The sequence below is a fragment of the Nicotiana tabacum genome, chromosome 5 (genome assembly GCF_000715075.1).
Source record: "Nicotiana tabacum cultivar K326 chromosome 5, ASM71507v2, whole genome shotgun sequence".
Classification (NCBI taxonomy): Eukaryota; Viridiplantae; Streptophyta; class Magnoliopsida; order Solanales; family Solanaceae; genus Nicotiana; species Nicotiana tabacum.
The window spans coordinates 157,581,180-157,605,177 of record NC_134084.1 but is presented as its reverse complement, the minus strand read 5'-3'; the positions used below and the strand labels follow the sequence as shown (position 1 = coordinate 157,605,177).

Below are 23,998 nucleotides of genomic sequence, written 5' to 3'. Positions count from 1 at the left end.
ATAGCAGAAAAATATATATTTTGTATGTTATATAGTACAAATTTTATACACTTTTTCAACTATCGAATGTAAATAGTTTTTCGCACGGGCTAGAAGTGAAAAAAGTCAAGGCATTTTCCCGGGAGAAATTCAAAAATAGCCAGATTTACAAGTGATCATTCAAAAATAGCCACAGTTTCAAAAGTAATCGAAATTTAGCCACTTTTCATGTAAAGATAATCTGAACGAAAATATTGTTCAAAATCCGGAAAATACTCCCGCATAATATACTGGAGTTCCAGCATAAGTATACTGGAACTCCAGCATATTATAATGGAGTTCCAGCATAAGTATAATGGAACTCCAGCATAATATACTGAAGTTCCAGTATAATATATCGGTGTCGCATAATATGGTGGAAGTTCACACACAGGTGCTCCAATATCCAGTATGTTATGTTGGAACTTTCCGCGTGTTGGAGTTCAAGCATAATATGCTGGAAGTTCATACACATGTGCACCAATCTCCAGTATATTATGTTGGATCGGTCCCTATTACAGCAAAATATATAATATGATCGAAAGATTATAGGTTCACGTGCACCGTAAAAACGACCTAAACCCGCCTAGCAAAAGAGACCTTTTCCCCTCTTTTTTGGCCCAATGAAAATTTGTATCGATGAAGAATCGTCTAATTTATATAAGTTGACGTTATAGAGAAATTTTACTTTACCAAATCACTTAAAACCAAATTACATACTACTGTAACTTTTATAGCAAGCATGGATTAATAATCTGCAAAACATGGTTAAGGACCTCTTTTAATAGGTAAACTACAGTATTATCTTTTTTTTATATTGCTCGTGTATATAAAATAAATTTATTAAAAAAAGATAATTCAGTGCACAAGGTATCCTGTATTTACCCATGTCTATCCTAATACAAACATTAATAACTGTTTCCAAAGCTTGAACTCGGTGAACACAATTTTACCATTACTCCCAAGTGCAGTCCATAAAATAAATATATTGATAAAATAAAAAGTACTTGAGAAAAGCTTGAAAGAAGAAAAGCAATCCCCAACATATAGTACTCTTGAGCCATGAACTCTCTCTTGGAAGAAAAAATCCAAAGAAAGCAAACACACTTGCCTCAATTCAGCAACAGATACAAACTAATCCATCTAACAGCAAAACCCCAACAGTGAAATCAATCTTCTAAAATGAGTACTTTTATAAGGGGAGCAAAAAAGGGAGCCTAATTGAAGATGATGATGATGATGAGAGAAGATGGAATATCATCAAACAGTAGGTGTCAAGACTGTGGAAATCAAGCAAAGAAAGATTGTCCATATTTGAGGTGCAGAACTTGCTGTAAAAGCCGAGGGTTTCAGTGTCAAACCCATGTCAAAAGCACTTGGATCCCTGTCTCTAGAAGACGTCCAAGGCACCACCTTCTTCATACTATTCAACAACAACAGCAGCAGCAGAAGCAGCTTCAAGCAAACCCTAAAAGATACAGAGAAAATGATAATAATCTTGCTGCAGGTACTTCATCTTAATTGATCTACTGTTGTCCTCAAACACAATCTTGATTGCACTGTACTAAGAGATCTCAACTGGTGCACTAAGCTCCCGCTATGCGCGGGGTCTGGGGACGGACCGGATCGCAAAGGTCTATTGTACGCAGTTTTACCTGTATTTCTGCAAGAGGTTATTTTCACGACTCGAACCCGTGACCTCCTGGTACAGCGACTTTATCGATTACACCAAAGTTCACCTTCTGAGATCTCACCACCATTTTTGCCAATATGCTTACCCTTTTTATGTCTATTACTTATCTATTTGCAGACACCATCAAACCCTAGTCATAGTAATAGTATAGCTCACTTTGACATTCAGTAGTACCATAATTATTATTATTAATATTTACTGCTATTGTTTTTTTTTCTCACTTAACTAATGGTATATGCTGAACATAGATGGATGAACCATATTGCACCCCTCAACTCAGCAAAAGACCCCGAAAAGATTGTAACTTCTATGCGCTTTCAGATCACTTAAAAGATGACTACATACAGGAACCGTCCACATAAATAATGAGATTATTAGTAACAAACAACAACAGCAACAAATCCAGTAAAATCCCACAAGTGGGCTCTGGAGAGGGTAATGTATACGCAAATCTTACCTATACAAAATACTTCCAATCCGTATACTTATTTTCCCTATATATATTACAAATGTAGGTGGGAAAGAAGAAGATCTACCAACAGAATTGAGTTTACCAGCAGTATTTCGATGTGTTCGAGTAAGTTCAGTAGACAATGTGGTGGATCAATATGCTTATCAGACATCAGTGAAAATAGCAGGACATGTATTTAAAGGGATATTATATGATCAAGGCCCTGAGACTGAGACTCATTACACTAATATGGCTAGGGAAAGCTCCTCAAATGGCTTCCAGCAAGAGCAACTTACAACAAATTTAACACAACCACTACCTTCTTACCCTAGTCCTTTTAATAATTTCATGCCTGGTACGCAATTTTTTCAATACCCAAAGTCATTCTAAAGTTTTAATTATTTTTGCTAATTTTTTTTAAATTTGTTATGTGCATTCCATGTGTAAATGTAAAATAATATTTCCTCTTGTCCACAATAAATGATCTTTTGGTCTTTTTATTTTGGTCCAAAATAAGTGTCTTTTTACATAATCAAGAAGGAATTAATATTTTTCTAAAATTTACCCTTATTTACATATAATGTGTAAAGGTAACAATATGCAAATTCAAATTAAGGGTAATTTAGTGAATACATCTTTTTTCTGTAGGAATTAATATTTTCTGCCAAATACCAAAAAATCACTTATTATAGACCGGATGAAGTATACACCGTGATAAGAAGGGAAAAGAAGGCAAAGTTCAAAAATATCGAGAGAGATTCACTTACTTGTTGTCTCCTACGGTACTGATATTATTTGTCTGATTTCTATTATTGCTACGAATCTTTTATCTTTGAGCCGAGGATCTCCCGAAAACTAACTCTCTACCCCTCCGGGTAGGCGGCCTGTTGTTGTATATATCGTGAGAGAAAGAGATCAGTGCTCTAGTATTCTTTTGGGATTCCAATGAAGTATTATTTGCCTTTGGTCTGCAAAATTAATATATATGGTGCCGTGTTTACATATAATTCTGCAGTTTGTCTTTTCATGAATTTTAATTTCTCTCTGCCGCATTGTGTTATAGGGAAATTAATCATGTCTGATTTATTGGTTGTTTATGAACTCCAAAGCTGCTTTTCTCCCTATTATCCGTTTCTTTGCCGGCTAAATGTTGTTAGATTAAAATTATATTGACAGTGTAAATTTTTTTAATATTATCAAAATGTTTTGCCTGTTATTACCGGTCATTTATCTTGTTCTTTAGAATACTTGTCCATATACGTTAGTAAAAAATATTAAGTTTCTAGGTTACTTGATAGTGTAAAATTTTGTTTACGCATTCAATCTTCACGTTGAAGGGGAGTTTTGGAGGCGGACTCAGGATTTAGACGTAGCGGACGCATATTTGTATTCAACCAAAATTTACTTTGTATATAAGATGTCACTACTAATATATCACTATTTTGTAAAGACATGTACATATATACATGAATTTTTTGTTGAACACTATGGTGCTGGTGACCCCTTATTCTATAACATAGGTCCGCATATGTGACCTATAGGTTATGAGCAGAGGCGGAGCCAGGATTTTAAAGTAAGAATTTGTAATATTCAATGAATTTTTTAAGACAAATATATGATTTGGACTAAAGCTACTGGGTTCGGCTGAATCCGATGTCGAGACTCTAGCTCTGCTTCTGGTTATGGGTTCGAGCCATGAAATCAGCTACTGATACTTGTATCAGGGTAGACTGCATATATCACGCTCCCTTAAGATGCGACCATTCCCCAAACTTTACGTAAATATGGGATATTTCATGCACCGGACAACCCTTATATATTCAATATTCATGTTAGTTAACCTCAATCTTATTTGGTCCATTTGAATGGCCATAATTAGAGGATAACTCTTTGAGTATATTTTAATCGTATTTAGTGTGTCTAGTGGTAGCCTAACGTGTTAAGCTCCATTTCTTGAGCTTCATTTGGAGCTCAACACAAACAAGAAAATGTAGGCAGTCATGAATACTCACTACTCTTGTCCCCTTCTTGTACGTATAAAGTTCAACAGAATTCTAATCATTTCTCCAAATTCGTTTATGCTTTTATATTTTATTATTTGTACGTATACGCAGGTTTACAGAACGAAAAAGAAATTACGAAAATAGTTACGTAAAAATTATTTTCTCATTGTAATTAATTGAGCTGGTAGCATTGTCATGTGCCCATCTTAGGGTTCATTGAGTTAATTTCTTAAGCACCTCCACATATTAGGGCCTTTTTGCTTGCAGTGTGTATGAACCTATATATGTAGTCTGTCCCAGGCAATTGATGTGTCTAATTTTTCAGGTTATTAATTTTATTTTTTTATAAACGATTTATTATCATTTAGATTACGTGATAGCATAGATATTTTTTACATGATTAATATATGGAAGTTAATCACTTATATGACGCTATTCTAACCCAATGTATGTTGTCCTATACACATATTAATATGGACTTCCCCATATATATAATGTTTAGAAAAAACTTTGTTAATAAGAAAGTTGTTGCCATGTGATCAGGAGGTCATGAGTAATGGCGGACCGGAAAATTATATTGTATTGCTAGATAATTTTTATGTTTTATGTATATTTATTATACGTTGACTCTCCTGAACTTTTTGATATAGCTATTTTTTTATATTTTGACACTCATTGATAAAAATTCTAGCTCCGCCACTAGTCATGAGTTCAAGCCGTGGAAACAGTCTCTTGCAGGAATGTATGGTAAGACTATATATATACAATAAATCCTCGTGCCCTAAACCCCACGCACAACGAGAATTTCGTGCACCCGACTGCCTTTTTGCTAATAAGAAACCCTGGTGCAGATAATTGCAGCACTTGGGTAAATCATGGCAAAGGCATGAAAAAGGGAATCTCTGATTATTATAATTATGAAGGTAACCCTTAGATGATCAAGACTTAAATTAGTATTTTGAAGAGAAAATATTGGGTGGGCATCTACTGATTTTGTAGGTGATAGTGACAAGCAGCTAGGATTGCACATGTTCAACCTTTTATTCTAAAGAGACATTCACACTAACCAAAGGAATTGAAAAGATTGATATCCTCATCAATTGGAATATATCCTAAGTATGCTCGAGAAGGAAATGAACAGGTAAAGCCTATAATATATTACTACATTATGTATTTAATTAACTTATATATACTGATCATGGAAAGAATTTGCATATTTTCTGTGAATTTAATCATCACTTATGGATGATTACCTTTTCTTATCTTAGATGATATGATTAGTTTATAAATTCTTTTACACTATCAATATAAATACTTTATTATATACATGATGCAAAGGTGTTATATATATGCTGTATAAATGCAATTAGAATTAAACGATCCTAAGAAATTGCGTCGAGGGTCTATCAAAACAGGTTTTCTAAGTGGCGAAATCACATTCAACCAAGGGGTGTCTCGATACTCCTTCGCTAGATAATTACATTCTATTGCTAGATAAATTTTTATTTGTTTTATGTATATTTACCATATATCGACCCCTTGACTTTTCGGTAATATCTAAAAAAATTTATTTTGATACCCCTTGGTGAAAATTCTGGCTCCGCCACTGTTCACTACGTAGGGATAAAATTTGCGTAAATATTATCCTCTCCATACCCCACTTATGAAATTACACTGGTATATTATTGTCGTTTTGTTGTTGAGAAGTTCTCAAAGAGTGCAATTAATGTTCTCATTCACGCGTAGCTTTTACATGTCTTTCCCATGTTGTTCTTTTAAAAAAAAGGCTTTTTAAGGAATGAACATCAAACTTTTTATGGAAGGGGAGGGGATACTAATCTAGCTTTATGCAAAACAAATAGAGATATTTCTTTAATTATATCGTAAGAACTTTAGCAGGAAAATGAATTTATATTTTAATATACGTTAGGCACCAGACATATGACGTGCTTTTTTGGAAAGGAATATATAGTTTAAAGAATGTGAAGATGGTTTATAAGTGATCTTTGGCACAAAAGAGAATCAGTTTCTGTACGGAGTTCATGCATGTCTCTGCTCTCAGATTTAGTCATAAAAATGACAAATTAGGCTCTACAGTTTGGATGGAGAGACTAAGGGCCCGTTTGGCCATAAAAAAGAATCTTTTCTTTAAAAAAAAAAATTAGTGTTTAGCCATGAAAATTTCAAATTTCAGTTGAAGTTGAATTTCAGATTTTTTTTGGAATTTGAAAAACTACAAAAAAACTGTTTTTCAAAATTTTCACTTCAAAGCACTCAAACAAAAATTAAAAAATAGCTCCAAAATGTATTCATGTCCAAACACAACTCTAATTTTCAAATACAATCTTTTCACTTCTTTCCGAAATTTTACAGTTCTTATGTCCAAACGCCCACTAATTACCTTATATTATTTATAGATAAATTTTGACTTATTTCGTTTGCGCTCTAAAATTTAATTATTTTTCTTCTTGGTTTTTTTTTGGGGGGGAGGGGGAGGCTGGTAGAATAAAGAATATGATTTATTTATAATTCTCGTTTACTTTTTCTTAAGCATTTCCCTTCTTTTTAGCTTATTCCTTCTGTTTTCTGGAAAGGTATCTATTTAGTGTTATTTAATGATAATATATATTTTTGGTTATTCACTATAAGAAAATAGCGTCCAAACTCTTCGAAAAAAAAGATCTAAATTTATTCTTCAACTTTGAATTATGATAAAATAATCCTCAAGTTGGAGCTCAGTTATCAAAGAAAAAATAAAATATTTTTTTTAACTGTGGGATAATATTAGACCAAAAATTTAACTGAGATAAAATTACTTAATTTCAAGTAGTGCATGGACACATTTGATCCTTTCACCTCTAAATATGCTGGAATTTGCGAGGATGCTAAAATAATAACCATTTTGCTATCTGATGACAAAATACTCTTCCGTGTGTTATTTCAAAATGAATCAAAAAAGTGAAAGAAATTTTATGGTGTAATCTCACGAATATAGATGTCGAGATTTTCTGGTAATTGAAATATATAATCAAATTTTCATCTTTATCTATGTTCCACCGAGATTAGAGAGAGATACAATATATAGATGAAATATGATCCACTATATCATCTATAGTCAGCCATATAAATAAAATATATGAAAAGATACCAAATTCATTTTCATCTCCTTACAAAAGAAAAATATTAAAAACAAACAAAGAAGCATTTTAGTGTCTTACTCAATAATAAGCAAGAAGAAACCACGAATTACTAGGTCTTATTATGATTTACGTTCTATTCAAGCCCATTTCATATTTGCAGTATTAATCAACTAACGTCTCAATCCTAAACAAGTTGGGACCAGTTATATAAATCCTCTAAACCAATTTCAATTATTCTCTCTCTTTCAATTTAGATGACACACTTTTTTTATTAATTTATTTTAAAAAGAATGACGTAATTTTATATTTGAAAATAGTTTAACTATAAACTTTTCACTTTATTCACTTTACCCTTAATAAGAAGATTTATAACTACAAAAATGTCGTGGCCTCACAAAGTTTTTACCTCTTAAGCTTTTAGGATCACATATATCAAATCTTTTTTTTTTAAAATTTTGTACCAAGTCAAATTACATCATCTAAATTGAAACCGAGGGAGTACTGGGGTTTTCTTGTTTAACCAATTTTTCACCATCAAAATGATCAAAGGTCAAATGGGTCTTTTTGTTTATTATCAGATTCAGTGGGGTTAAAGAAGACAACTCTTCAAGGACATCATAGGTACTCCCTCCGGTCCACCTTAAGAGATTTTTTTATTTTTTTGTGGTTCATAATATTTGATTTTTTTCAAATATCAAGAAGGAATTAACTTTTTTTTTAAAGTTGTCGTTGAAATAAAGAGCCCAGGAGTAGTTTGTTATATTTTTTATGAGCAAATTAAGATTAATATACTCAATTTCATTGTTAATTAATACTAAAAGGTGAATTTTTTAATACGTGTGAATAGGGGTGGCAAAATGGTTAAAAGAATACAGTTAACCACCCATATTATCCACTAAAAAATGGGTTGGATAATAAACTTTTTAAAAACGGGTCAAATATGGATAAGAATCATATTATCCATTTAGAAAATGGATAATCAATGAGTAACCGATGGATAACCAATGAGTCTAACTTTTATATTTGTAAAGCTCAAATTGGGGGTTCCTCAAGTTAGGGAGACTAAGAATTCTCCCAAAAGTGATTATATACAAGAAGTCATGGATAATATGGGTAACTCATATTATCCGCCGGTTAACCCGTTTTTTATCTGTATTAAATATGAATCAAGTCGGATAATTGATCTGTTTTTTCATTATTCGTTTCGAACTGAACCATATCCGGCCCGACCCGCCCGTTTACCACTCCTATCGTGTGAATAGAGCCAAAAAATTACTTAAGTGGATAGGAGGGAGCATTGATTTGTGACAACGGAACTTGTGGCCATTGATGCCGATTACCCGATTAGGCCATAGTGCGGTCTCTTCCTAGGATTCTCAACATATTCGGTCTGTTATTTCTGAAATTGGATTCAGGAGTTTTTTTCTTCTTCTTTTGAGAATGGCTAAGGTAGTAGTTTGGAGCTGACCTGGGTAATCGGCTCTTGGATATAGGGCAAGTGCACAGTTAGCTACTAATAACACATGTATTTATTTTTAAGTCACTATTTAAAATATCTTTAGTTTTTAGCCACTACTTTAATAAATTTTTACTCGCCCAGACAAAAATACCCTTTTGCTCATAAAGTTCAGGATCAAGTGTCTTAACTTATGAGCTTGTTACTGTAAGTTCAGGACTAGTTGTTCTTAATTTATGAGATTGTAAGTCTAAGTTAAGGACTACTTATCCTTAGTTTTTGAGCTTGTAACTCTAAGTTTAGGACTACCTGTCCTTAACTTTTGAATTTGTAACTTTAAGTTGAGGACTATTTGTCCTTATTTTTTGAACTTGAAACTATAAGTTCAGGACTACTTGTCCTTAATTTTTGTGCTTGTAACTCTAAGTTAAGGACTACCTGTCGTATTTGAAATATTTTGTACTAAATCACTTTCCCTAGATCCTCATGCTCTGCAAAGATAAAGAAGGATGTAAATGAAATTGATGAATGAAAGAATGTTGGTTACTGTGACATGTTCAAATGTGATACACAGATTGCCCTGAACATTGTGAACATGTTAATGAAAATGTCATGTTGCAGTAGACAGTGTACAACTTATGTAGCCGAGTTTGTATGAACATGCTAGCAAACTCTTTTTTTTAAATAAGCAGCGTTCTTGCAGAACGGGAGAAGGGTTTTGAAATTTAGAGAGTTTGAGGAAAGAGATAGAAGAAAGGGTAACGCCGTCTTTTCATATTAATTTTAATAGATTAGTACTTACTTTTGCTCAACATAAAAAATGCTGGATAAAAAGTAAATACTATTTTAAAATGTGGCTACCCCACGCAATTTTTGCGATATAGTGATCTTATATCGGTTTACCTGACGTGGCATCACCAGGTTCTTGATCTTCCATTTAGCGCTGCAATATTTAAAAATATTGCCAAATGTACAATTTAGTTTTAGTTATAAGATTTACACATTTTATAAACTAAAGCAAATATATATTATTTAACCATAATTAAGTAATCAAAGTGTGTATGCTAGGTTGGTGTGAGTATGTGTAAATTTTCTCTAGTAAGTGTTATTAAATTTTCTAATAAGTGTTATTCCTTCATTCTAATTTATGTGATGTATTTTTGAAGAAAGAAATATATGGTCAAAAACAAACTATACATCTTTGTGTAATTATAAACGAAAGGTAAAATGAAAAGAAATTTACATGACACTTCATCTTGTTCTATTTTTACTATAATTTTACATTTTTCAAAATATACTAAAGTATTTAGATTTTTAATTAATTAATATTATCCCAATTAAACTATTTTAATTATAATTCTAACCAACTTTTTTATTATAATAAGTTAAATAATTAAACTTGTGTTCAACCAAAGAAGATTATAATGGTATTATTATTTTTAGTCCGCACCAGAAACTATTTACATTTGGTAGTCGAAAAAGCGTATAAATTTTATATAATTTTTGTATATAACATACAGAATGTATATATATACAAAAAATATATAAATTTTATATATTTTATCGGCTATTATTTTTACAGCGGATATATAGCATACAATGTCATTTTTCCAAGATTATATAAGAAGAAACCGAGTAATTCTCTCTTTCCCTGCTTTTTCATATTTCCCTTCTGAAGAAACCTACTGTAGGGGATGGGATGGGGTGGGGGTGGGGGTGGGGGCAGAAGAAAAAGCAAAAGAAACCGACCACAATAAATTAAGAAGTATTCCGCCTCCCCTGAAACGTAATAGATGAAAGACAGAGGGAACAAAATGAGAAAGCAGCAAAGATTAGGAGGACACATGCAAACGAGTATAAGGCTCTATAGTTAACACTAAGTTAACCTGCAAAACAAATAACTTTAGTCTGATATGATATTATAAAAAATAGAATAATTTGCTTTATCCAGTTAAATACTTAAATTGCATTATGTAAACATTTACACAATCAAGCGTATATAACAGGAAGCGGAAGCTATTAAAAGCACCATCAGAAAAAATTCGAGATATGCCAAGTATAAAGAGAGCCGCAAAACTATAAATAGTCAAAAATTTACAGATACAAAAACTATATGGTAGTTTGTATTGTTCTATACATTGCAGCTGAAGGTCAAGAGATCATAAATATGCCACAATACCTCCCTGACGACTTCAGCTTTACTCATTTACATCCTTTCCTCTTTCTTCCCTTCATTTCTTTGGGTCTATCTTATTTTACAGTTGTTGGAGAAGTACACAAGGGATAATTATATATCATTGTAAGGTTACAAAATACAGGTGAATTAATTAAAGAATGTCACTGAAATGGCGAGTTGACAATGAAAACCTGCAGTAAGGAAAAAGAGGGAGGAAAGTAAGAAACTTCCATTAGTTTAAAGTAATTTTCATAATAAGAACTGTATGAAGTAAGATGAAGAACAGCAATCACCTTTTCTTTTCACCATAATCATGAGGTTAAAAATAATGTCAAGTAAAGGCAAAAATCCTATCTGCAATATTTGTCCGACATATGGGACACTCGAAGCAGGCAAGGGAACAAGACTTGCACACTGCAAAAAATCATCACATTCAAACAGCTCATACTGTGGGAGCAAAGATAATACGAGCATAAAATGAAAAAGGACACTTACAGCAAAAATGGCGGCATGGAAGAAGCATTGCAGCAGTGGGTGATTCAAAACACACTTTACATACATTTGAATTTGCATCACCATTACCCGAGTACCTATGTTCCTTTTCCTTCATCTCTTGCATTCGAGCCTGGAGGTGTAAGTGTAAAAGATCATAGAACTTTCAAATTTCTGGAGTAATCAAGGCACGTAAATAAACAATCGCATGTCTTTCACAAATTTCAAGAAGTCAGCCATTTGAAGTTCTTTTTTTCTTTGTGGTTTTCCTAATCAAACTAACTTTCAAGTGAAATTTTCTATTTTCTCCACTGCTACCAATACAATCTACAACTCAATGAAACAACATGGCTGATGAAACTGTCACACAAGTGGAATGAGTAGCATAAAAGGGCAGAGAGAGATTTCCATACAGAGCCAGTAAAGAAAATAGCTAAGATTGATGCTCCTACTAGTGATTCTATGAAACATTTCAGAAATAGCACTCTGTGGAATGACAGGAAGTCAGTGACTGAACACATAAAGGCCGAAGAATTAATTCAGAGGAAAGACACTGATATGTCCAGACCCATACAATTGTGTAAATATAGGTGTGGACAAGTGAAAAGAAAATGATAATGACATTACCTTCAAGCGGGCAACAAGCGGTTCAACCTTTGGAGCCTCAGCAATGGAAGCTGTATGATTCACGGCTTGGCTATCAATGAGGATCGGATCCTTGTGATCGATATCATTGATTTTTGCATCACTCAGACTGTCTTCTACATTCTGCCTTTCAGCTGCCAGCTTTGGATCTTGCCTAGCACCGCTTTCTTTCTTCAGCTGAGCAACAAGTACCCACATATTTGCTAAATCGTTTTCCAGGGCTGCCTCCCTTTTCTTTCCCTCTTCAACCTTTTGCCTGTACTCGTCTTCCACAACTTCCTTCTCAGCCAAGACAGCCTCCAGAGCTGCCTCTCGCTGTTTCCTGGCCTGCAACTCCATCTTTAGATCTTCAGGGTCTAGGTCCCATGTGTCAAAGTCATCATGAATCGCTCCTGGAATTTCACTTCCTCTGCCAGGGATCCGACTTCTACGCCCTGATCGTAGGTTTTCACCATGCTTTCGGCTGCCAATGTTACCAGTTTGTGTAATGGAACTTCGAGAATTCAGCATCTCTCTAGCAGCCAACAACTCTTTCTCTAGTTTTGCATTCTGTAACGAGAGCTTTGTGACTTCACCAGCTAAGTTTTTAAGTTCAACAGCAGCAGCAGATGCTAATTCTTTTGCATACAAAGCTTCCTCAGACAATTTCTGGTTCTGTACATGTAACCCACTATTTTCCTCTACGATCTGGACATGTTCTAGCTTCAGTTTACCATTTTCAATATCCTGTTCAAATTGCAAAACAGTATATAAGATCTGTGATACAAACTCATCCAGCACAAATGCAATGTTAATAATGTGCCTTTGAGGTGAAGACGGCAAAACTATGCATAATATCACATGAAAAAAGTTAGAAAGATCCAGTCTGATGATTGGGATGGATATCAACTAACAGAATCAAAGAATTCTAACACAGAAGTACCCCATGGAAGCAGAAAATTTGCAGATAGTTAACCAAAACAAATATTTGAAACAAAATTAGCACCACAAAAGCATAAAGAACTTAATGAGGAAAGAAACAAGAGAAAGGTACGCCTGATAGATTCACTAATCAGATCACTGAAATTCCTCCAATGAACATGAACATATCTTAGAATAATTTTTGGTCTCAACATATCATCATGTTTTTTAACCACTGTTTGATAATATATGTGTTCTTATTCACATTCTATCCCATATAAAATAATACATAGATCCCCACATAAATTAATACAGATACTAGTTAAAACAGCCAACCAAATGATGCATTAGTTATGCAGGTATTATTCTTTCTAATCACTCAAACCAAAGATAGTATTGTGTTTATGGGGGACTTTATGCTGGTATTATTTTTTCTTATACCTCCAACCAAACAACCCATTAGTCTTCACTTGCATTTATTTTAATGCCAGGAAAGTTGTACATATCTAGCCTCTAGAGGTAACAAGGGTTCACATGATCCCTTCTTTGTAACTTTTCCCTAATTAAAACATTGATATGGCTCCAAAAGGGACACCATCTATAGGGAAATATGCTAACAAATGAAAAGAAGTCTGCTCATCACATCAAAGACCACTGGAAATATATACTGTGAGGAGTTTGGTTTAAGGCTTCAAATGCTCCCCTCACCTTCCTAAGTACTGGCAATTGATACTATCTGTACCAAAAGTTTGTTTCAAGAGCAAGCAGTCCACTCAATTCATTAGATAAAGATGCAGACCAAGTGCTGGATAGAATGATATAAAAATCACCTGGGACTGAATTTTCTTTCTAAGCTCATCAACATATTCATCAGATACACGTTGTAATGGGTATGACCTTTCAGCCTTAACTGCATCCAGCTGCTGCTCAAGATGATAAATCTTTTCCTGCAGTTCCTTGTTCTCTGAACACTGAAAACAACAAAAAGGTAACAGTCACATTACTCTTTAGAAAAAAGAAAAAAAGAAAAGCTACTAGCTTGAAATTGCATACAAGGTCGACAAAATTCAGTACAAATAGTTGAATGGAAATGAAGAATAATAACACTGCTATTTGACCTTGTTTTGCAGCTCTTCCTGAAGAATCCTATTGTCCGCTGATGTTATCTGCATCAGAGGATCAAATTTTAAACAACTCTGAATAAAGATAGATACACAGCATGTCAACAAACTATTATCTGCTACAAACCTCAAGCTCAAAGCACTTCTCGCTACACTGTGTCATCAATTTCATCAGAGTCTGCTAAAAGACAAAAATATGAGACACGCAAATTTGAAAGGAAAAATAAAAACAAAGAGGTTGAGAAGGATAATATGAGGTCACCTGCTGCATTTCAACTAATGATGCTTTAGAAACTGATGCTTCACCGTTTTCAACAATGCGCTGTTCCAGGATCCTCATTTGATTTCTCTTTTCTTGTATTTCGCGCTCTAAATTTTCAATCTGTCATAGGAGTTAGAATAAATGATTCTGATCCTAAACTCAAAACACATTTACATACACAATAAAAACAAGTAACTTCCATTCATACAGCTGCCTTGTATAACGAAAAACAGAACATTTATGAAGAACAAGACTATACTTCCTGCGATAATGATTTAAGAAGCCTAAGGACTTCAAATATCGGAGATGTTTTATCATTTTTGCTAACAGCACTAGAAGTGAATAAGTTCGAAACTTAACAGAAAGATTAGCACAAAACCTAGAATTTTGTGGTAAGAATCAAATGACAAATTCATATCGAACAGTAGAATAGTAAAAAGACTGCCTTCTGGAAGAAAAATCTATAAAGGAGACCCTAATTAATCGCAGCAGATTACTGTTGGAACAGAGGTAGAAGGAGAAGCAAGAGGACATTGGAGGAACAAAATCCCTGCATGCATAATTGCATATGGTGTACTGTTTGGAAGGAAAGGAACATCAGATATTTTTAAGACAAAGCTAACTCTTTTCAACAGATCAAGTTTAACTGCATAGTTTTGCTTTCTTTTCGGTGTAAAGAGGAATTTGTAAATGAAGCAGAACCAATACTTACCCTTTTAGAATCCCTGTAAGATTGGAGAAGGATTTTTCTTTTGGTTTTTTGCTCGTTTGTAATGACTACAGCACTTCCTTAGTGCTACCTTTCTAATACAAATATCTTTCTCTCAAAAAGAATTACTCGCAGCAGGTTATAGCAGACAAACACATCATTGTCTTATTCAACTTAACCAACAAATTGTTTTGAAGATGGAAAAAGAATTAACAAAAGATAGCATACTTGAGTTCTTGAACTCTCAGGATCATTTACAGATTGCTCCATCAACCGCTTCAATGTACTGCTGCTGAATGCAATCTCTCCACTAAGCATCTTAACTTGCTCAGCCAGGAGGTCCATTTCATCTGCCATTGAGATACCTTCCTGCATTCAAACAGAACAGACAATCAAATATAGCAAAAAGCTAACCCTTGATAACGATCATCATGTTGCACCATATACTATTCGTTCAACGCATTAAACAAAGGACTAGAAAGATGTCCTAGCTATGCTGACTTTACATATAAGCATTTCCCAAAACCCATAATCAATTGATGGTACAAAAGTGGATTATAATATTACTAGATTATACCGTGTCAAAAGAATCATAATATTACTAGATCATAGTGAGGGAATTATTAGCAAGGAGATGGACGGATTAGGGAGAGACGGGATTGTGGATTATCAATCAATCATTCAAAGTTAGTTGAAGTCGGCTATTTGACTCCTTTATATCAATTCTGCTCTACTGGGGTCTAAGGGATTATGAATCAGATTGGGTAAATTGTACACTAGGTTTGGTATGTAGATGACGTGTGTTGGTAAATCTGTTCTGAACATGATAACCTTTTTATGTATACAATTATTATTAAGTTACACAAAATAACACAACAAGTTAGGTAAGCGAAAGGGTGACAGCTGATGATCATGCTTAAGGAGGTGAGCGAGATGGCAAAAGATACTGCGAGTGCTAAGGCCAAGGTAGAGAAAGGATAAAATAGTATTTTCGTGTCTAATCCATGGGATAGGAATTTGATCTCGCATCGGATCCCCCCATGGGGTTGCTGATCCACGCATGGCACCCCCCCCCCAAATGGGATTGTCATCCAAGCAGCGAAACACCAGACATGAGTAGGGGTGGTACCCCGGCCAAAGTTAAACCAAACTCCCGATAGGGTAGCATTATATAGCTATGGAACCGCATAATTTATCAGCTCCCATTAAGTGAACATGATTGGACTGACGGAAAACTATTATATAGCTATAGAATCACATAATTTCTCAATTCTGATACAAAATGGCGAGAGTATTCAAATATAATATCTGGATGGATATTTGCTTAATTTGAAACTTCAGCAAGGTATGTAAATAGCTCATGTAAATTTTGGATAATGAAAATAACCTTAGCTAGCATTTTATTGGTTAAATACACGGTTAAGGCAAATTTAAGCCCTGAAGCTAGGTGCAACAAAGGTTAAGCGTTTCACCTTGCTAAGGTGGCACTCCCATACATGCACCAAGATGCAAAGGTGTGAGCGTCAGTGCCAAACCCTTACTTTGTTAAGTGGCAGCACTAACAAATAAGTATAGATGGTATATTAAATATTTTCATTAATTTTTTTTTTATATTATATATTAAATATTTTAATTACTAAGGAAACTTTATGGATGATTATAGTAATGATTGTGAAAATTATTTTAGAAACTTAGTATGAGAAATTCAGGGAAAATCTGGATAAGAAACTCAAATTTGCATTTTTTTTTTTAATCTAACCAAATTTCAAATGATTTTTGAACTTGATTGACATAGTTTGATTCATATTAGTATTTCCAATTCAGTTGCCTTTATAATGTTGTTTGTGTAAAGAGTTAACTTTTGTTGCTTTACATATATACTTCTGTTTGTTTTTCATTTGCACCGTTTCCTACTGCAATGAATGCCTTAATTGCATTTTGTACTTAAAGTTTCAGCAGATCAGCACTTTTTTTCTTAGACAAAGCTGCTTTTTTCAGTAAAATAAATTCACTTTATGAATAAGAGCAACTGCAAATATTAACTTACAAATCGTTTGAGTCCTTAGAAGGATTAAGATTCACATGCACTCAATTGGAAAATTGAATTAAGAACAAATAAATAAGCAGCCTCCACTTAAAAGTTTTAAAATTGAGAAGCAAAGAGAAGGAAGAGACATACTATGGGCAGCTTTGAACCACAGGAAGAACCGCCAAGAAGTTCACCCATCTCAGCCAATTCAGTAATCGTACTTCCAGCCTGTGATAGATCATCATTCCACTTGCTAGAGGATCTTTTGTTTTTTAAATCAGAACTATCTGACGAAGGGTCTTTCTGATTCTCGCTATCTGTGAGAATAGAACCGTCCAATTTCTGATGGAAAGATCGAAAATAGAAGATCAGTACAAAACACAAATTTTCTATCCTAGATCAGATAAAGGCAGAGAATGTTTGTCCAAAAAATAACTGGATAGGAAAAGAAACGAGAGGAGTCGTTTATCTTACATTCCAATGATAATGAGTTGAACAATTGAGGTATATGTTTCTCTACTTTTGGTATACCTCTTGTATACGGGGTTTCCCCCAACATTAATAAAATTATTTACCTTATAGTAATGATTAAGTAAAACATCTATGAAGTGCACAACTGATTGCAAAAGAGCAGGTAAAACTCGTGCAAAAAATACAATACACATGATGTTATCTTAAAGCAATTATCTAGGTGAAGAGCGAAGAAAGAACAGCACTGAAGAACACAACTCATGATATTATGGAAAGACAAGCCTACATCATCTTCAGAAGCAGAAACACTCCTTTGATGAGCAGCAGCATCACCCAAATAACCAGGAATTGAACTCTTTGAAGAAACAAGGATCAGTTTAGTCAGCCTCTGTATCCGACTCAGTAGAGCTGCCTTCTCTTCCTCCTCCTCTTCCAATCTTGACTGCATTTTCACTTGTCCCTCTTCCAACTGTAAAATGAACAAGAATGTAATTCAGTACAGAATCTATTTATGCTAAAAGAACACCCAAAAGCAGCTAATTGAGTAAAGATATTAAACACGCAATTAGTTTGACATGATCACGTCTAGCTATAGAGAGTCCTTACCACATCATTTAACTTTAAATCATACCTGCTGTCTCAAGTTCATAAGCTCTTCATGATTGACACCGACAAGCACCCCTCTTCTTAGCTGATCAAGCTCTTGTTTCAGACATGATATTTCCCTTTGATATTTCTTAATCAGAGACTTCTCATCAATTATCTGAAAGAAATACATACCGAACTGTCAGCCTTCTCTATTGCAACTCTAGGAAACTGAAGCAATGCTAAAGAGCAAACCTTGTTGCGTGATGCATAAATCTCAACACGTTTAGCCCTACTTGCAAATTTTAACGTATTATGTGTTTCCTCCATATTGCTTGAAGCAGGAGTAAGAGTACATATGAGCTGCAGATCACAAAAAGGGGAGAAATTAGCCATCCTTCCTTTGAAGCAATTGATGTCAAAGCAAGCACCATGAATATCAGATGGCAAAGTGTGCCTCATTATTTATTTAAAAGAAAAAAAATGGAGAGCTAAGAGGCCAAAGATGCACATCAATAAAGCTGTACAAATAAAAGATATGAAGAATAAAATAGAACTCCTTGTGTGGGCTCATCATACTTACTGAAACATGTCCATGTCCACTCAGCGATGACTGGAGTAGGCGAGTAAGTTTAGAATCCCGATAAGGAACATGACATGCCTTCCCTTCACTAAGTTTTCCAATGACCTAATACATGAGAACACAATCAATGCATCAGCATTACGTTCAGACTATTATAATCTTTAGCCCAGCCTGAAAAAGGAATACATCAATCATTCTGATAGGCAAGGACAAGAAACTGAATTATGACAACGGTGCATTATATATTTGTTATAGGAAACCACCATAGAAATGGTCAATGAGGGATGCTTAGAGTACGTACAGTTCCTAGAGTCAGCAGACTTTTATTTATGTATGATCCTTCCTTTCTCCGTAATCCCGTTGTTTCAGTTTTAGAGCTCTCAGACCCTGCTAAATCAATCAGGTTCTAAGGGGCAAAAAAAGAAAAATAAGTGAGATGCTATAATATAAGGCTTGACATTTCAATACAGAAAACAGTGTAAGTAGCCATACAAGCTGTGAGAAGATCACTCCATCATACTCATCACCATGGGCACTACTTTCAATCATCTGCAAAATGTGCAGGGAAGTGGACATAATAAGATAGAGGAATAAAAACCAAGTACGATGTGTGACTGTTAAGCAGGGAGGGAGAACTATAAAGTGACCAAACAGAAGATTATGATCACAGACCTAGTAGATTTCACATACAGTAAAAGCAGAAGATAGTACATGATATATTACCAAGGAGAATATTGTGTGACTGCGGCTACTGAACAAATTGAAATTATTTGAACCAATGTGACGGTGCTCTGCAATACAAAAGATAGAAATCAATATAAATTGTCCATAACATGGCCTTGGCTGTCAATAATGGGTTTGGAGAGACAGAATTGAACCATACACAATAATTACCTTCCCCAGCAGCAATGAACGAAAGAGCATGACCGGGTGACAAAACAACTTCCTCCTTTATACCTTCAACATAAGTACCCTGCATATTTATAGCAAGCGTGAATGATCAAGAAATATACCTTAGCAATAGAATCAACTATATACAGCAGCATAAACATCTGTTATGCAGATGGCAAAAAATACAGAGGAAACTTATAATCTGTTGCTTAGGTGGTGAAAAAAAAAACAATATGGAATTAACATCCTAAACGAAATATCTGGGTAGAAAACTAGAGTGGAAACCTCAGGAACTGTAGCTTGGAAGGTGAAAAGAACAGTATGGAGCTAATATGCTAAAGATAGCATATATTAGCTTTTGTTTGTTTCTTGATTCATTTTCAGGGTCATTTGTGACTCAAGATACTAATGAAAAGTACAAGCTGAATTTACTCACAAGCTAGTGATGACTGGTCAGAAGACATCATTGCTTTTGTGCAATTGTTTCCTATTATTGCCCTAAATGATGTCTACAGGAATGTACAACTCTACATCCAGATCCCTCATATGAAACAATATGCTCATCTTCAGACAAAAATGTAGAAAGAAATATCAAAATGACCAGAATCATAGCTTCAAGAAAACTGGCTTTTTAAAAATAAATAAAAAAAAAGCCTTGGCAAATGGCCCTAAAAAAGCAAGTCTTATTAGAACAAAAACCTGTGCATCTTCCCTGACACGCAAATTCTGGCCAGTAGGATCCAGCAAGTCATTGATAACCTGACATCATAAATACGAAGAGTACACAAGTTAATTATGGTAAAAATGGGTATGAGACAGTTAAAAATGTCTAGAGGTGATAAGTGCATACAGACAGATGCTAAATATACACTAAAGAGTATTTCACTTTGTATAGGTCTATAGGAGAAGCTTTATGATGTAGCTATGAAGGACATGAGCGCAAAATCTAAACATAGACGTAGGATCGAAATAAAAAAGGCTCATCATATCTGTGAACCACCCCGCAAAGCATAATGGTATTTTCTCATTCTAATCAGTGTCACTATCATTGTTTGTGAAAATATCTGCTGATCTGCTTCATACTAACCTCGTTGTAGATTTCAATATATGACACACGGATTAAGAATTCGCGTCCAGGAGTCTGAAAATTTTAAGAGTTAGTCACACTCTCCATAGAATAATGGATAATTGAAACAAGCATGGCTCTCAATCCTTATGGAAAGATGATTGAGGAAAATGAATAACACCATATCACTCTAGGGTGCCATGCCAGACAAAACTGCAACACCAAATTTTCAGAATGAGGACAACTTCTGAGCTTACTTACATCTTGAATAATGCTGAAAACGTCCTTTATCGCCAAAGGAATTATGCCCGGACAACTGTGATCTCCCTGTTGAAACCAATATCTCAAAAATCAACATTCAGATAACAAAATCTTGTACACTTGGGAGGGATGGGGAAGGGGAAGGAGAAAAACAAACTTCAATTAGCAAAGAGGAAAATGAAGCAACTACAATTTAACAATCAATTTTCAACAAAACGTGCAATAAATACAAAGATTGTGCAGTATTACAGGGCAGCAGCTTTGTCAATAGCAATTAAAAGTTCCTAGGCAGTTCATTGGCAATGTAACTGAGTCGGTGAAGCTTTCTTTCAGTTCAAAGGGAAAAAGGATATAACACAAAGGAAAATTGATTTACATGCATAGTGTGCGTCTTTCCACTACTTGTAACTCCATAAGCAAATACTGTGCCTGCATAATCAGCAGGGCTCAAGTCAAAATACAAAAATAACAGATGAACACAATTAAATTGGACAGCACGATGTATCACACTTAAATGACAACAAATTCGGTCCATGAAAAAAAATTACCATGTATGCCTTCCATTGCAGCCTTGACCACGGGTCGAGCAGCTACTTCATAAACTTCTTGAGTAATTGTTTGAGGTCCAAACACTCTATCTACCCAGCATCAAAGCAAATATTACCAAAATAACTATATTAACTTCGACGAAAACCTAAGTCCTAAGCAATTCCATACTCTTCCCAGGCTAATTTAGGAGATTTTGTAACAGTTAGCAGAATCAGAATCATAATGAAACCCGAAAGTGTCTAGAATTGTACCAAATGCATAAGCTGTGGCTGGATTATACTCGTTCCGCACAATTTTATCACCATCTGCATACCATGCAATTTCATCGCCCTTCTGATATTCTCGTTCACTGTCACCATAAATTACAACAATTTCAAATACTTACTACATTGTCTCAAAACTCACATCCCTAAAATTCAGCCGAACATATTTCAAAAGTGTTTAAGTTCTATGAATTGACAGTGTAAAAAATTATTTTAATAGCAGGTAATTATGTATAATAAGCATTGATTAGTAGTCCATATTAAATCATAAGTTACCAGTCGTAACAGGTCAAGTCACACTGATGGTATAAAAAATTTCTACTCTGTCCCTGTATATAACTTAAACCCATATCTAAATCAGTTCAAACAGATCTAAAATTTACTAGAATTTACCTCATTGGGCGAAACCTGACAGTGACTGAAATGCTATCTCCCGATCTAGACATTTCATCAACTGGTTCATCAATCAACTCCTCTTCCGCTTCCGACGTGTAACTGACCGGCGTACGATTTTCGTAACCTTGCGAGTACATCGAATCGGAACGACTCATGGATCTGGAATTGTAGCCATTTGAAGAGCCGTAAAACGACGTCGTAGATGAAGAGTAAGATCGCGGCAGTAGCTTAGGGTTCATGACGGATGATGAGGATGACGAAGATGATGAGTACGGAGTTGAAGGTTTACTACGGTACTGAAATGGTGAACTACTTCGACTACCTCTCGACGATGAAGCCATCAACGACCTAGCTCGAGCTCAAGCTCAAGCTAAAGCTAACCCGAACTTCTCTATGAATGTACACGCGCTTGTGGCTGCGATTGGAGTACACGCATTTCTATGGAACAAGACGAGAGATTGAAGTAATGGATTTTGAATTGGTGCTTAATTAGCCTTTGAAGTAAAATGGTAGTGAGAGAGAAGCTTCAGACGATGAATCCACTGTGTGTCTGTGTGTAAATTATGTAGTGTAGTTGCTATAATTGGATATTCAATCTGAAACTTGTTTTCGTCTTCTTTAAGACAAAGAAGAAATGCAGAGAAGGGAGAGAGAGAGAGAGATGAGGAGTGAGAACTGAGGAATAATGGGAGGGTGAGTTTGAATTATTTTTGCCACAGTGAATTTTTAAATTTAAATAAAAATAATAAATGCTACTCCTATAAGGGATTGGAGATTATTTAATTTTATCTTAATATAGTAGTAGTAATTCTTTTCATAAATAAAGTGTTTTGGTCCATTTCAGCTGGCAGAACATCAAAGCGGTCCATTAAATCTGATAAAAATGTCACCTGTGTTTCACATGACTAGTTAGTAAAGAATAATTTAGATGGAGATTATTTTTTCTGATTTTAATTAATTTTCGAAAAAATAATAGTATTGTATAGCTGCTCTCAAAATAATAACTAAAAAATATATTTTTTGTATATATATATTTTGTATGTTATATATAAAAATTATACAAATTTTATATATTTTTCGACTATAGAATATAAATAGTTTCTGGCGCTGGCTAAAAGTAATAATATCTCTTTTATTTCTGTCTTATAAAGTCAGGTGTAAGGCTGCATACACATTATCCCAAGCATGGGAATAAGTTGGGTTTGTTGTTGTTTCTTGTTGTATTTTTGCCTCCAATTAAAGCACTATTTAAGTCATGTTTATAAAATCAAACAAGACAATCACTGAAAAAATAAAATAAAAAAAGTCTATCTGTAATGAAATAAATTTCAATCGGATGAAAAATAAAATTAAGTAAGATGAACCTAATTGCGATCATTATTTAGCTTGAGCGCGCCCAAAAAAAAAAATAATTCATTTAAAAAAATTACCACTTCGACTAAAGTGTTTAATTTTTATAAACTTAAAAAATTATGTATGCTCAAGGAATTATAATAAGACGAAATTGAATTTGGTTTAAAAAAAGATGGAGTTGTGGTGACGTGGAAATGAAAATTGGCTTTACCGCGCTCTGGTAAAGGAAGCTTTTATTCGAAAACTCAGTTTTAAAAAATGAGCTGCAGTCAGAGAATTGCAGACAAATTGAAAAAAGAGTTGGTAGCATCTGCCATCTGGCCATTAGCATTTGAATTTGGTTCCTTTTTCTTTAACTTGTGAACTTTTCTAAAAGAAACTTTAGGAAAAATATTAAACTTGTCTTATAGTCCTGTTGGCCATGGGTTTTTTTTTGTTAACAAAAGTTTTTTTTTCTTAAGCTAAAGTGTTTTGACAACCTTTTA

The 23,998-nt window shown here is 34.3% G+C and overlaps 2 protein-coding genes across 3 annotated transcripts; one reads left to right on the top strand and one right to left on the bottom strand.

Annotated features, from left to right (window-relative positions):
• Positions 1-987: 987 nt before the first annotated feature.
• LOC107783236 (protein SHI RELATED SEQUENCE 3-like) lies at positions 988-2,948 on the top strand. Its single transcript, XM_016604203.2, has 3 exons — positions 988-1,525; positions 2,227-2,517; positions 2,811-2,948. Exons 1-3 carry the CDS (start codon positions 1,246-1,248, stop codon positions 2,852-2,854), a joined length of 615 nt encoding a protein of 204 aa, XP_016459689.1. The 5' UTR covers positions 988-1,245; the 3' UTR covers positions 2,855-2,948.
• A 7,863-nt stretch (positions 2,949-10,811) lies between these two features.
• Positions 10,812-22,877, bottom strand: LOC107813699 (kinesin-like protein KIN-7D, mitochondrial). Of its 2 annotated transcripts, none has more exons than XM_016638990.2 (25): positions 22,158-22,877; positions 21,753-21,850; positions 21,501-21,590; positions 21,329-21,381; positions 20,953-21,018; positions 20,713-20,766; positions 20,325-20,384; positions 19,629-19,707; positions 19,458-19,525; positions 19,227-19,283; positions 19,036-19,140; positions 18,735-18,839; positions 18,407-18,514; positions 18,198-18,329; positions 17,853-18,035; positions 17,246-17,437; positions 15,295-15,435; positions 14,358-14,477; positions 14,223-14,273; positions 14,093-14,140; positions 13,805-13,945; positions 12,057-12,800; positions 11,433-11,562; positions 11,231-11,351; positions 10,812-11,128 (listed from the first exon to the last, which is right to left on the bottom strand). In XM_016638990.2, exons 1-24 carry the CDS (start codon positions 22,499-22,501, stop codon positions 11,269-11,271), a joined length of 3,252 nt encoding a protein of 1,083 aa, XP_016494476.1. In that variant the 5' UTR covers positions 22,502-22,877; the 3' UTR covers positions 10,812-11,128; positions 11,231-11,268. The 2 variants fall into 2 exon arrangements, with proteins under 2 accessions (XP_016494476.1, XP_016494478.1); XM_016638992.2 differs by having other exon boundaries at positions 21,501-21,586; positions 22,158-22,837.
• Positions 22,878-23,998: the final 1,121 nt, after the last annotated feature.

What these genes read in the sequence shown, in the direction of transcription:
- LOC107783236 (XM_016604203.2), top strand. Translation starts at nt 1,246, where the DNA reads ATGATGATGATGATGAGAGAAGATGGAATATCATCAAACAGTAGGTGT. An exon ending in TGATAATAATCTTGCTGCAG is followed by an intron (nt 1,526 to 2,226) that starts GTACTTCATCTT and finishes TTACAAATGTAG; the next exon opens with GTGGGAAAGAAGAAGATCTA. An exon ending in TTTTAATAATTTCATGCCTG is followed by an intron (nt 2,518 to 2,810) that starts GTACGCAATTTT and finishes TTTTTTCTGTAG; the next exon opens with GAATTAATATTTTCTGCCAA.
- LOC107813699 (XM_016638990.2), bottom strand. Translation starts at nt 22,501, where the DNA reads ATGGCTTCATCGTCGAGAGGTAGTCGAAGTAGTTCACCATTTCAGTAC. An exon ending in GAAAGACGCACACTATGCAT is followed by an intron (nt 21,019 to 21,328) that starts GTAAATCAATTT and finishes TGGTTTCAACAG; the next exon opens with GGAGATCACAGTTGTCCGGG. An exon ending in GAGTGATCTTCTCACAGCTT is followed by an intron (nt 19,141 to 19,226) that starts GTATGGCTACTT and finishes TTTGCCCCTTAG; the next exon opens with AACCTGATTGATTTAGCAGG.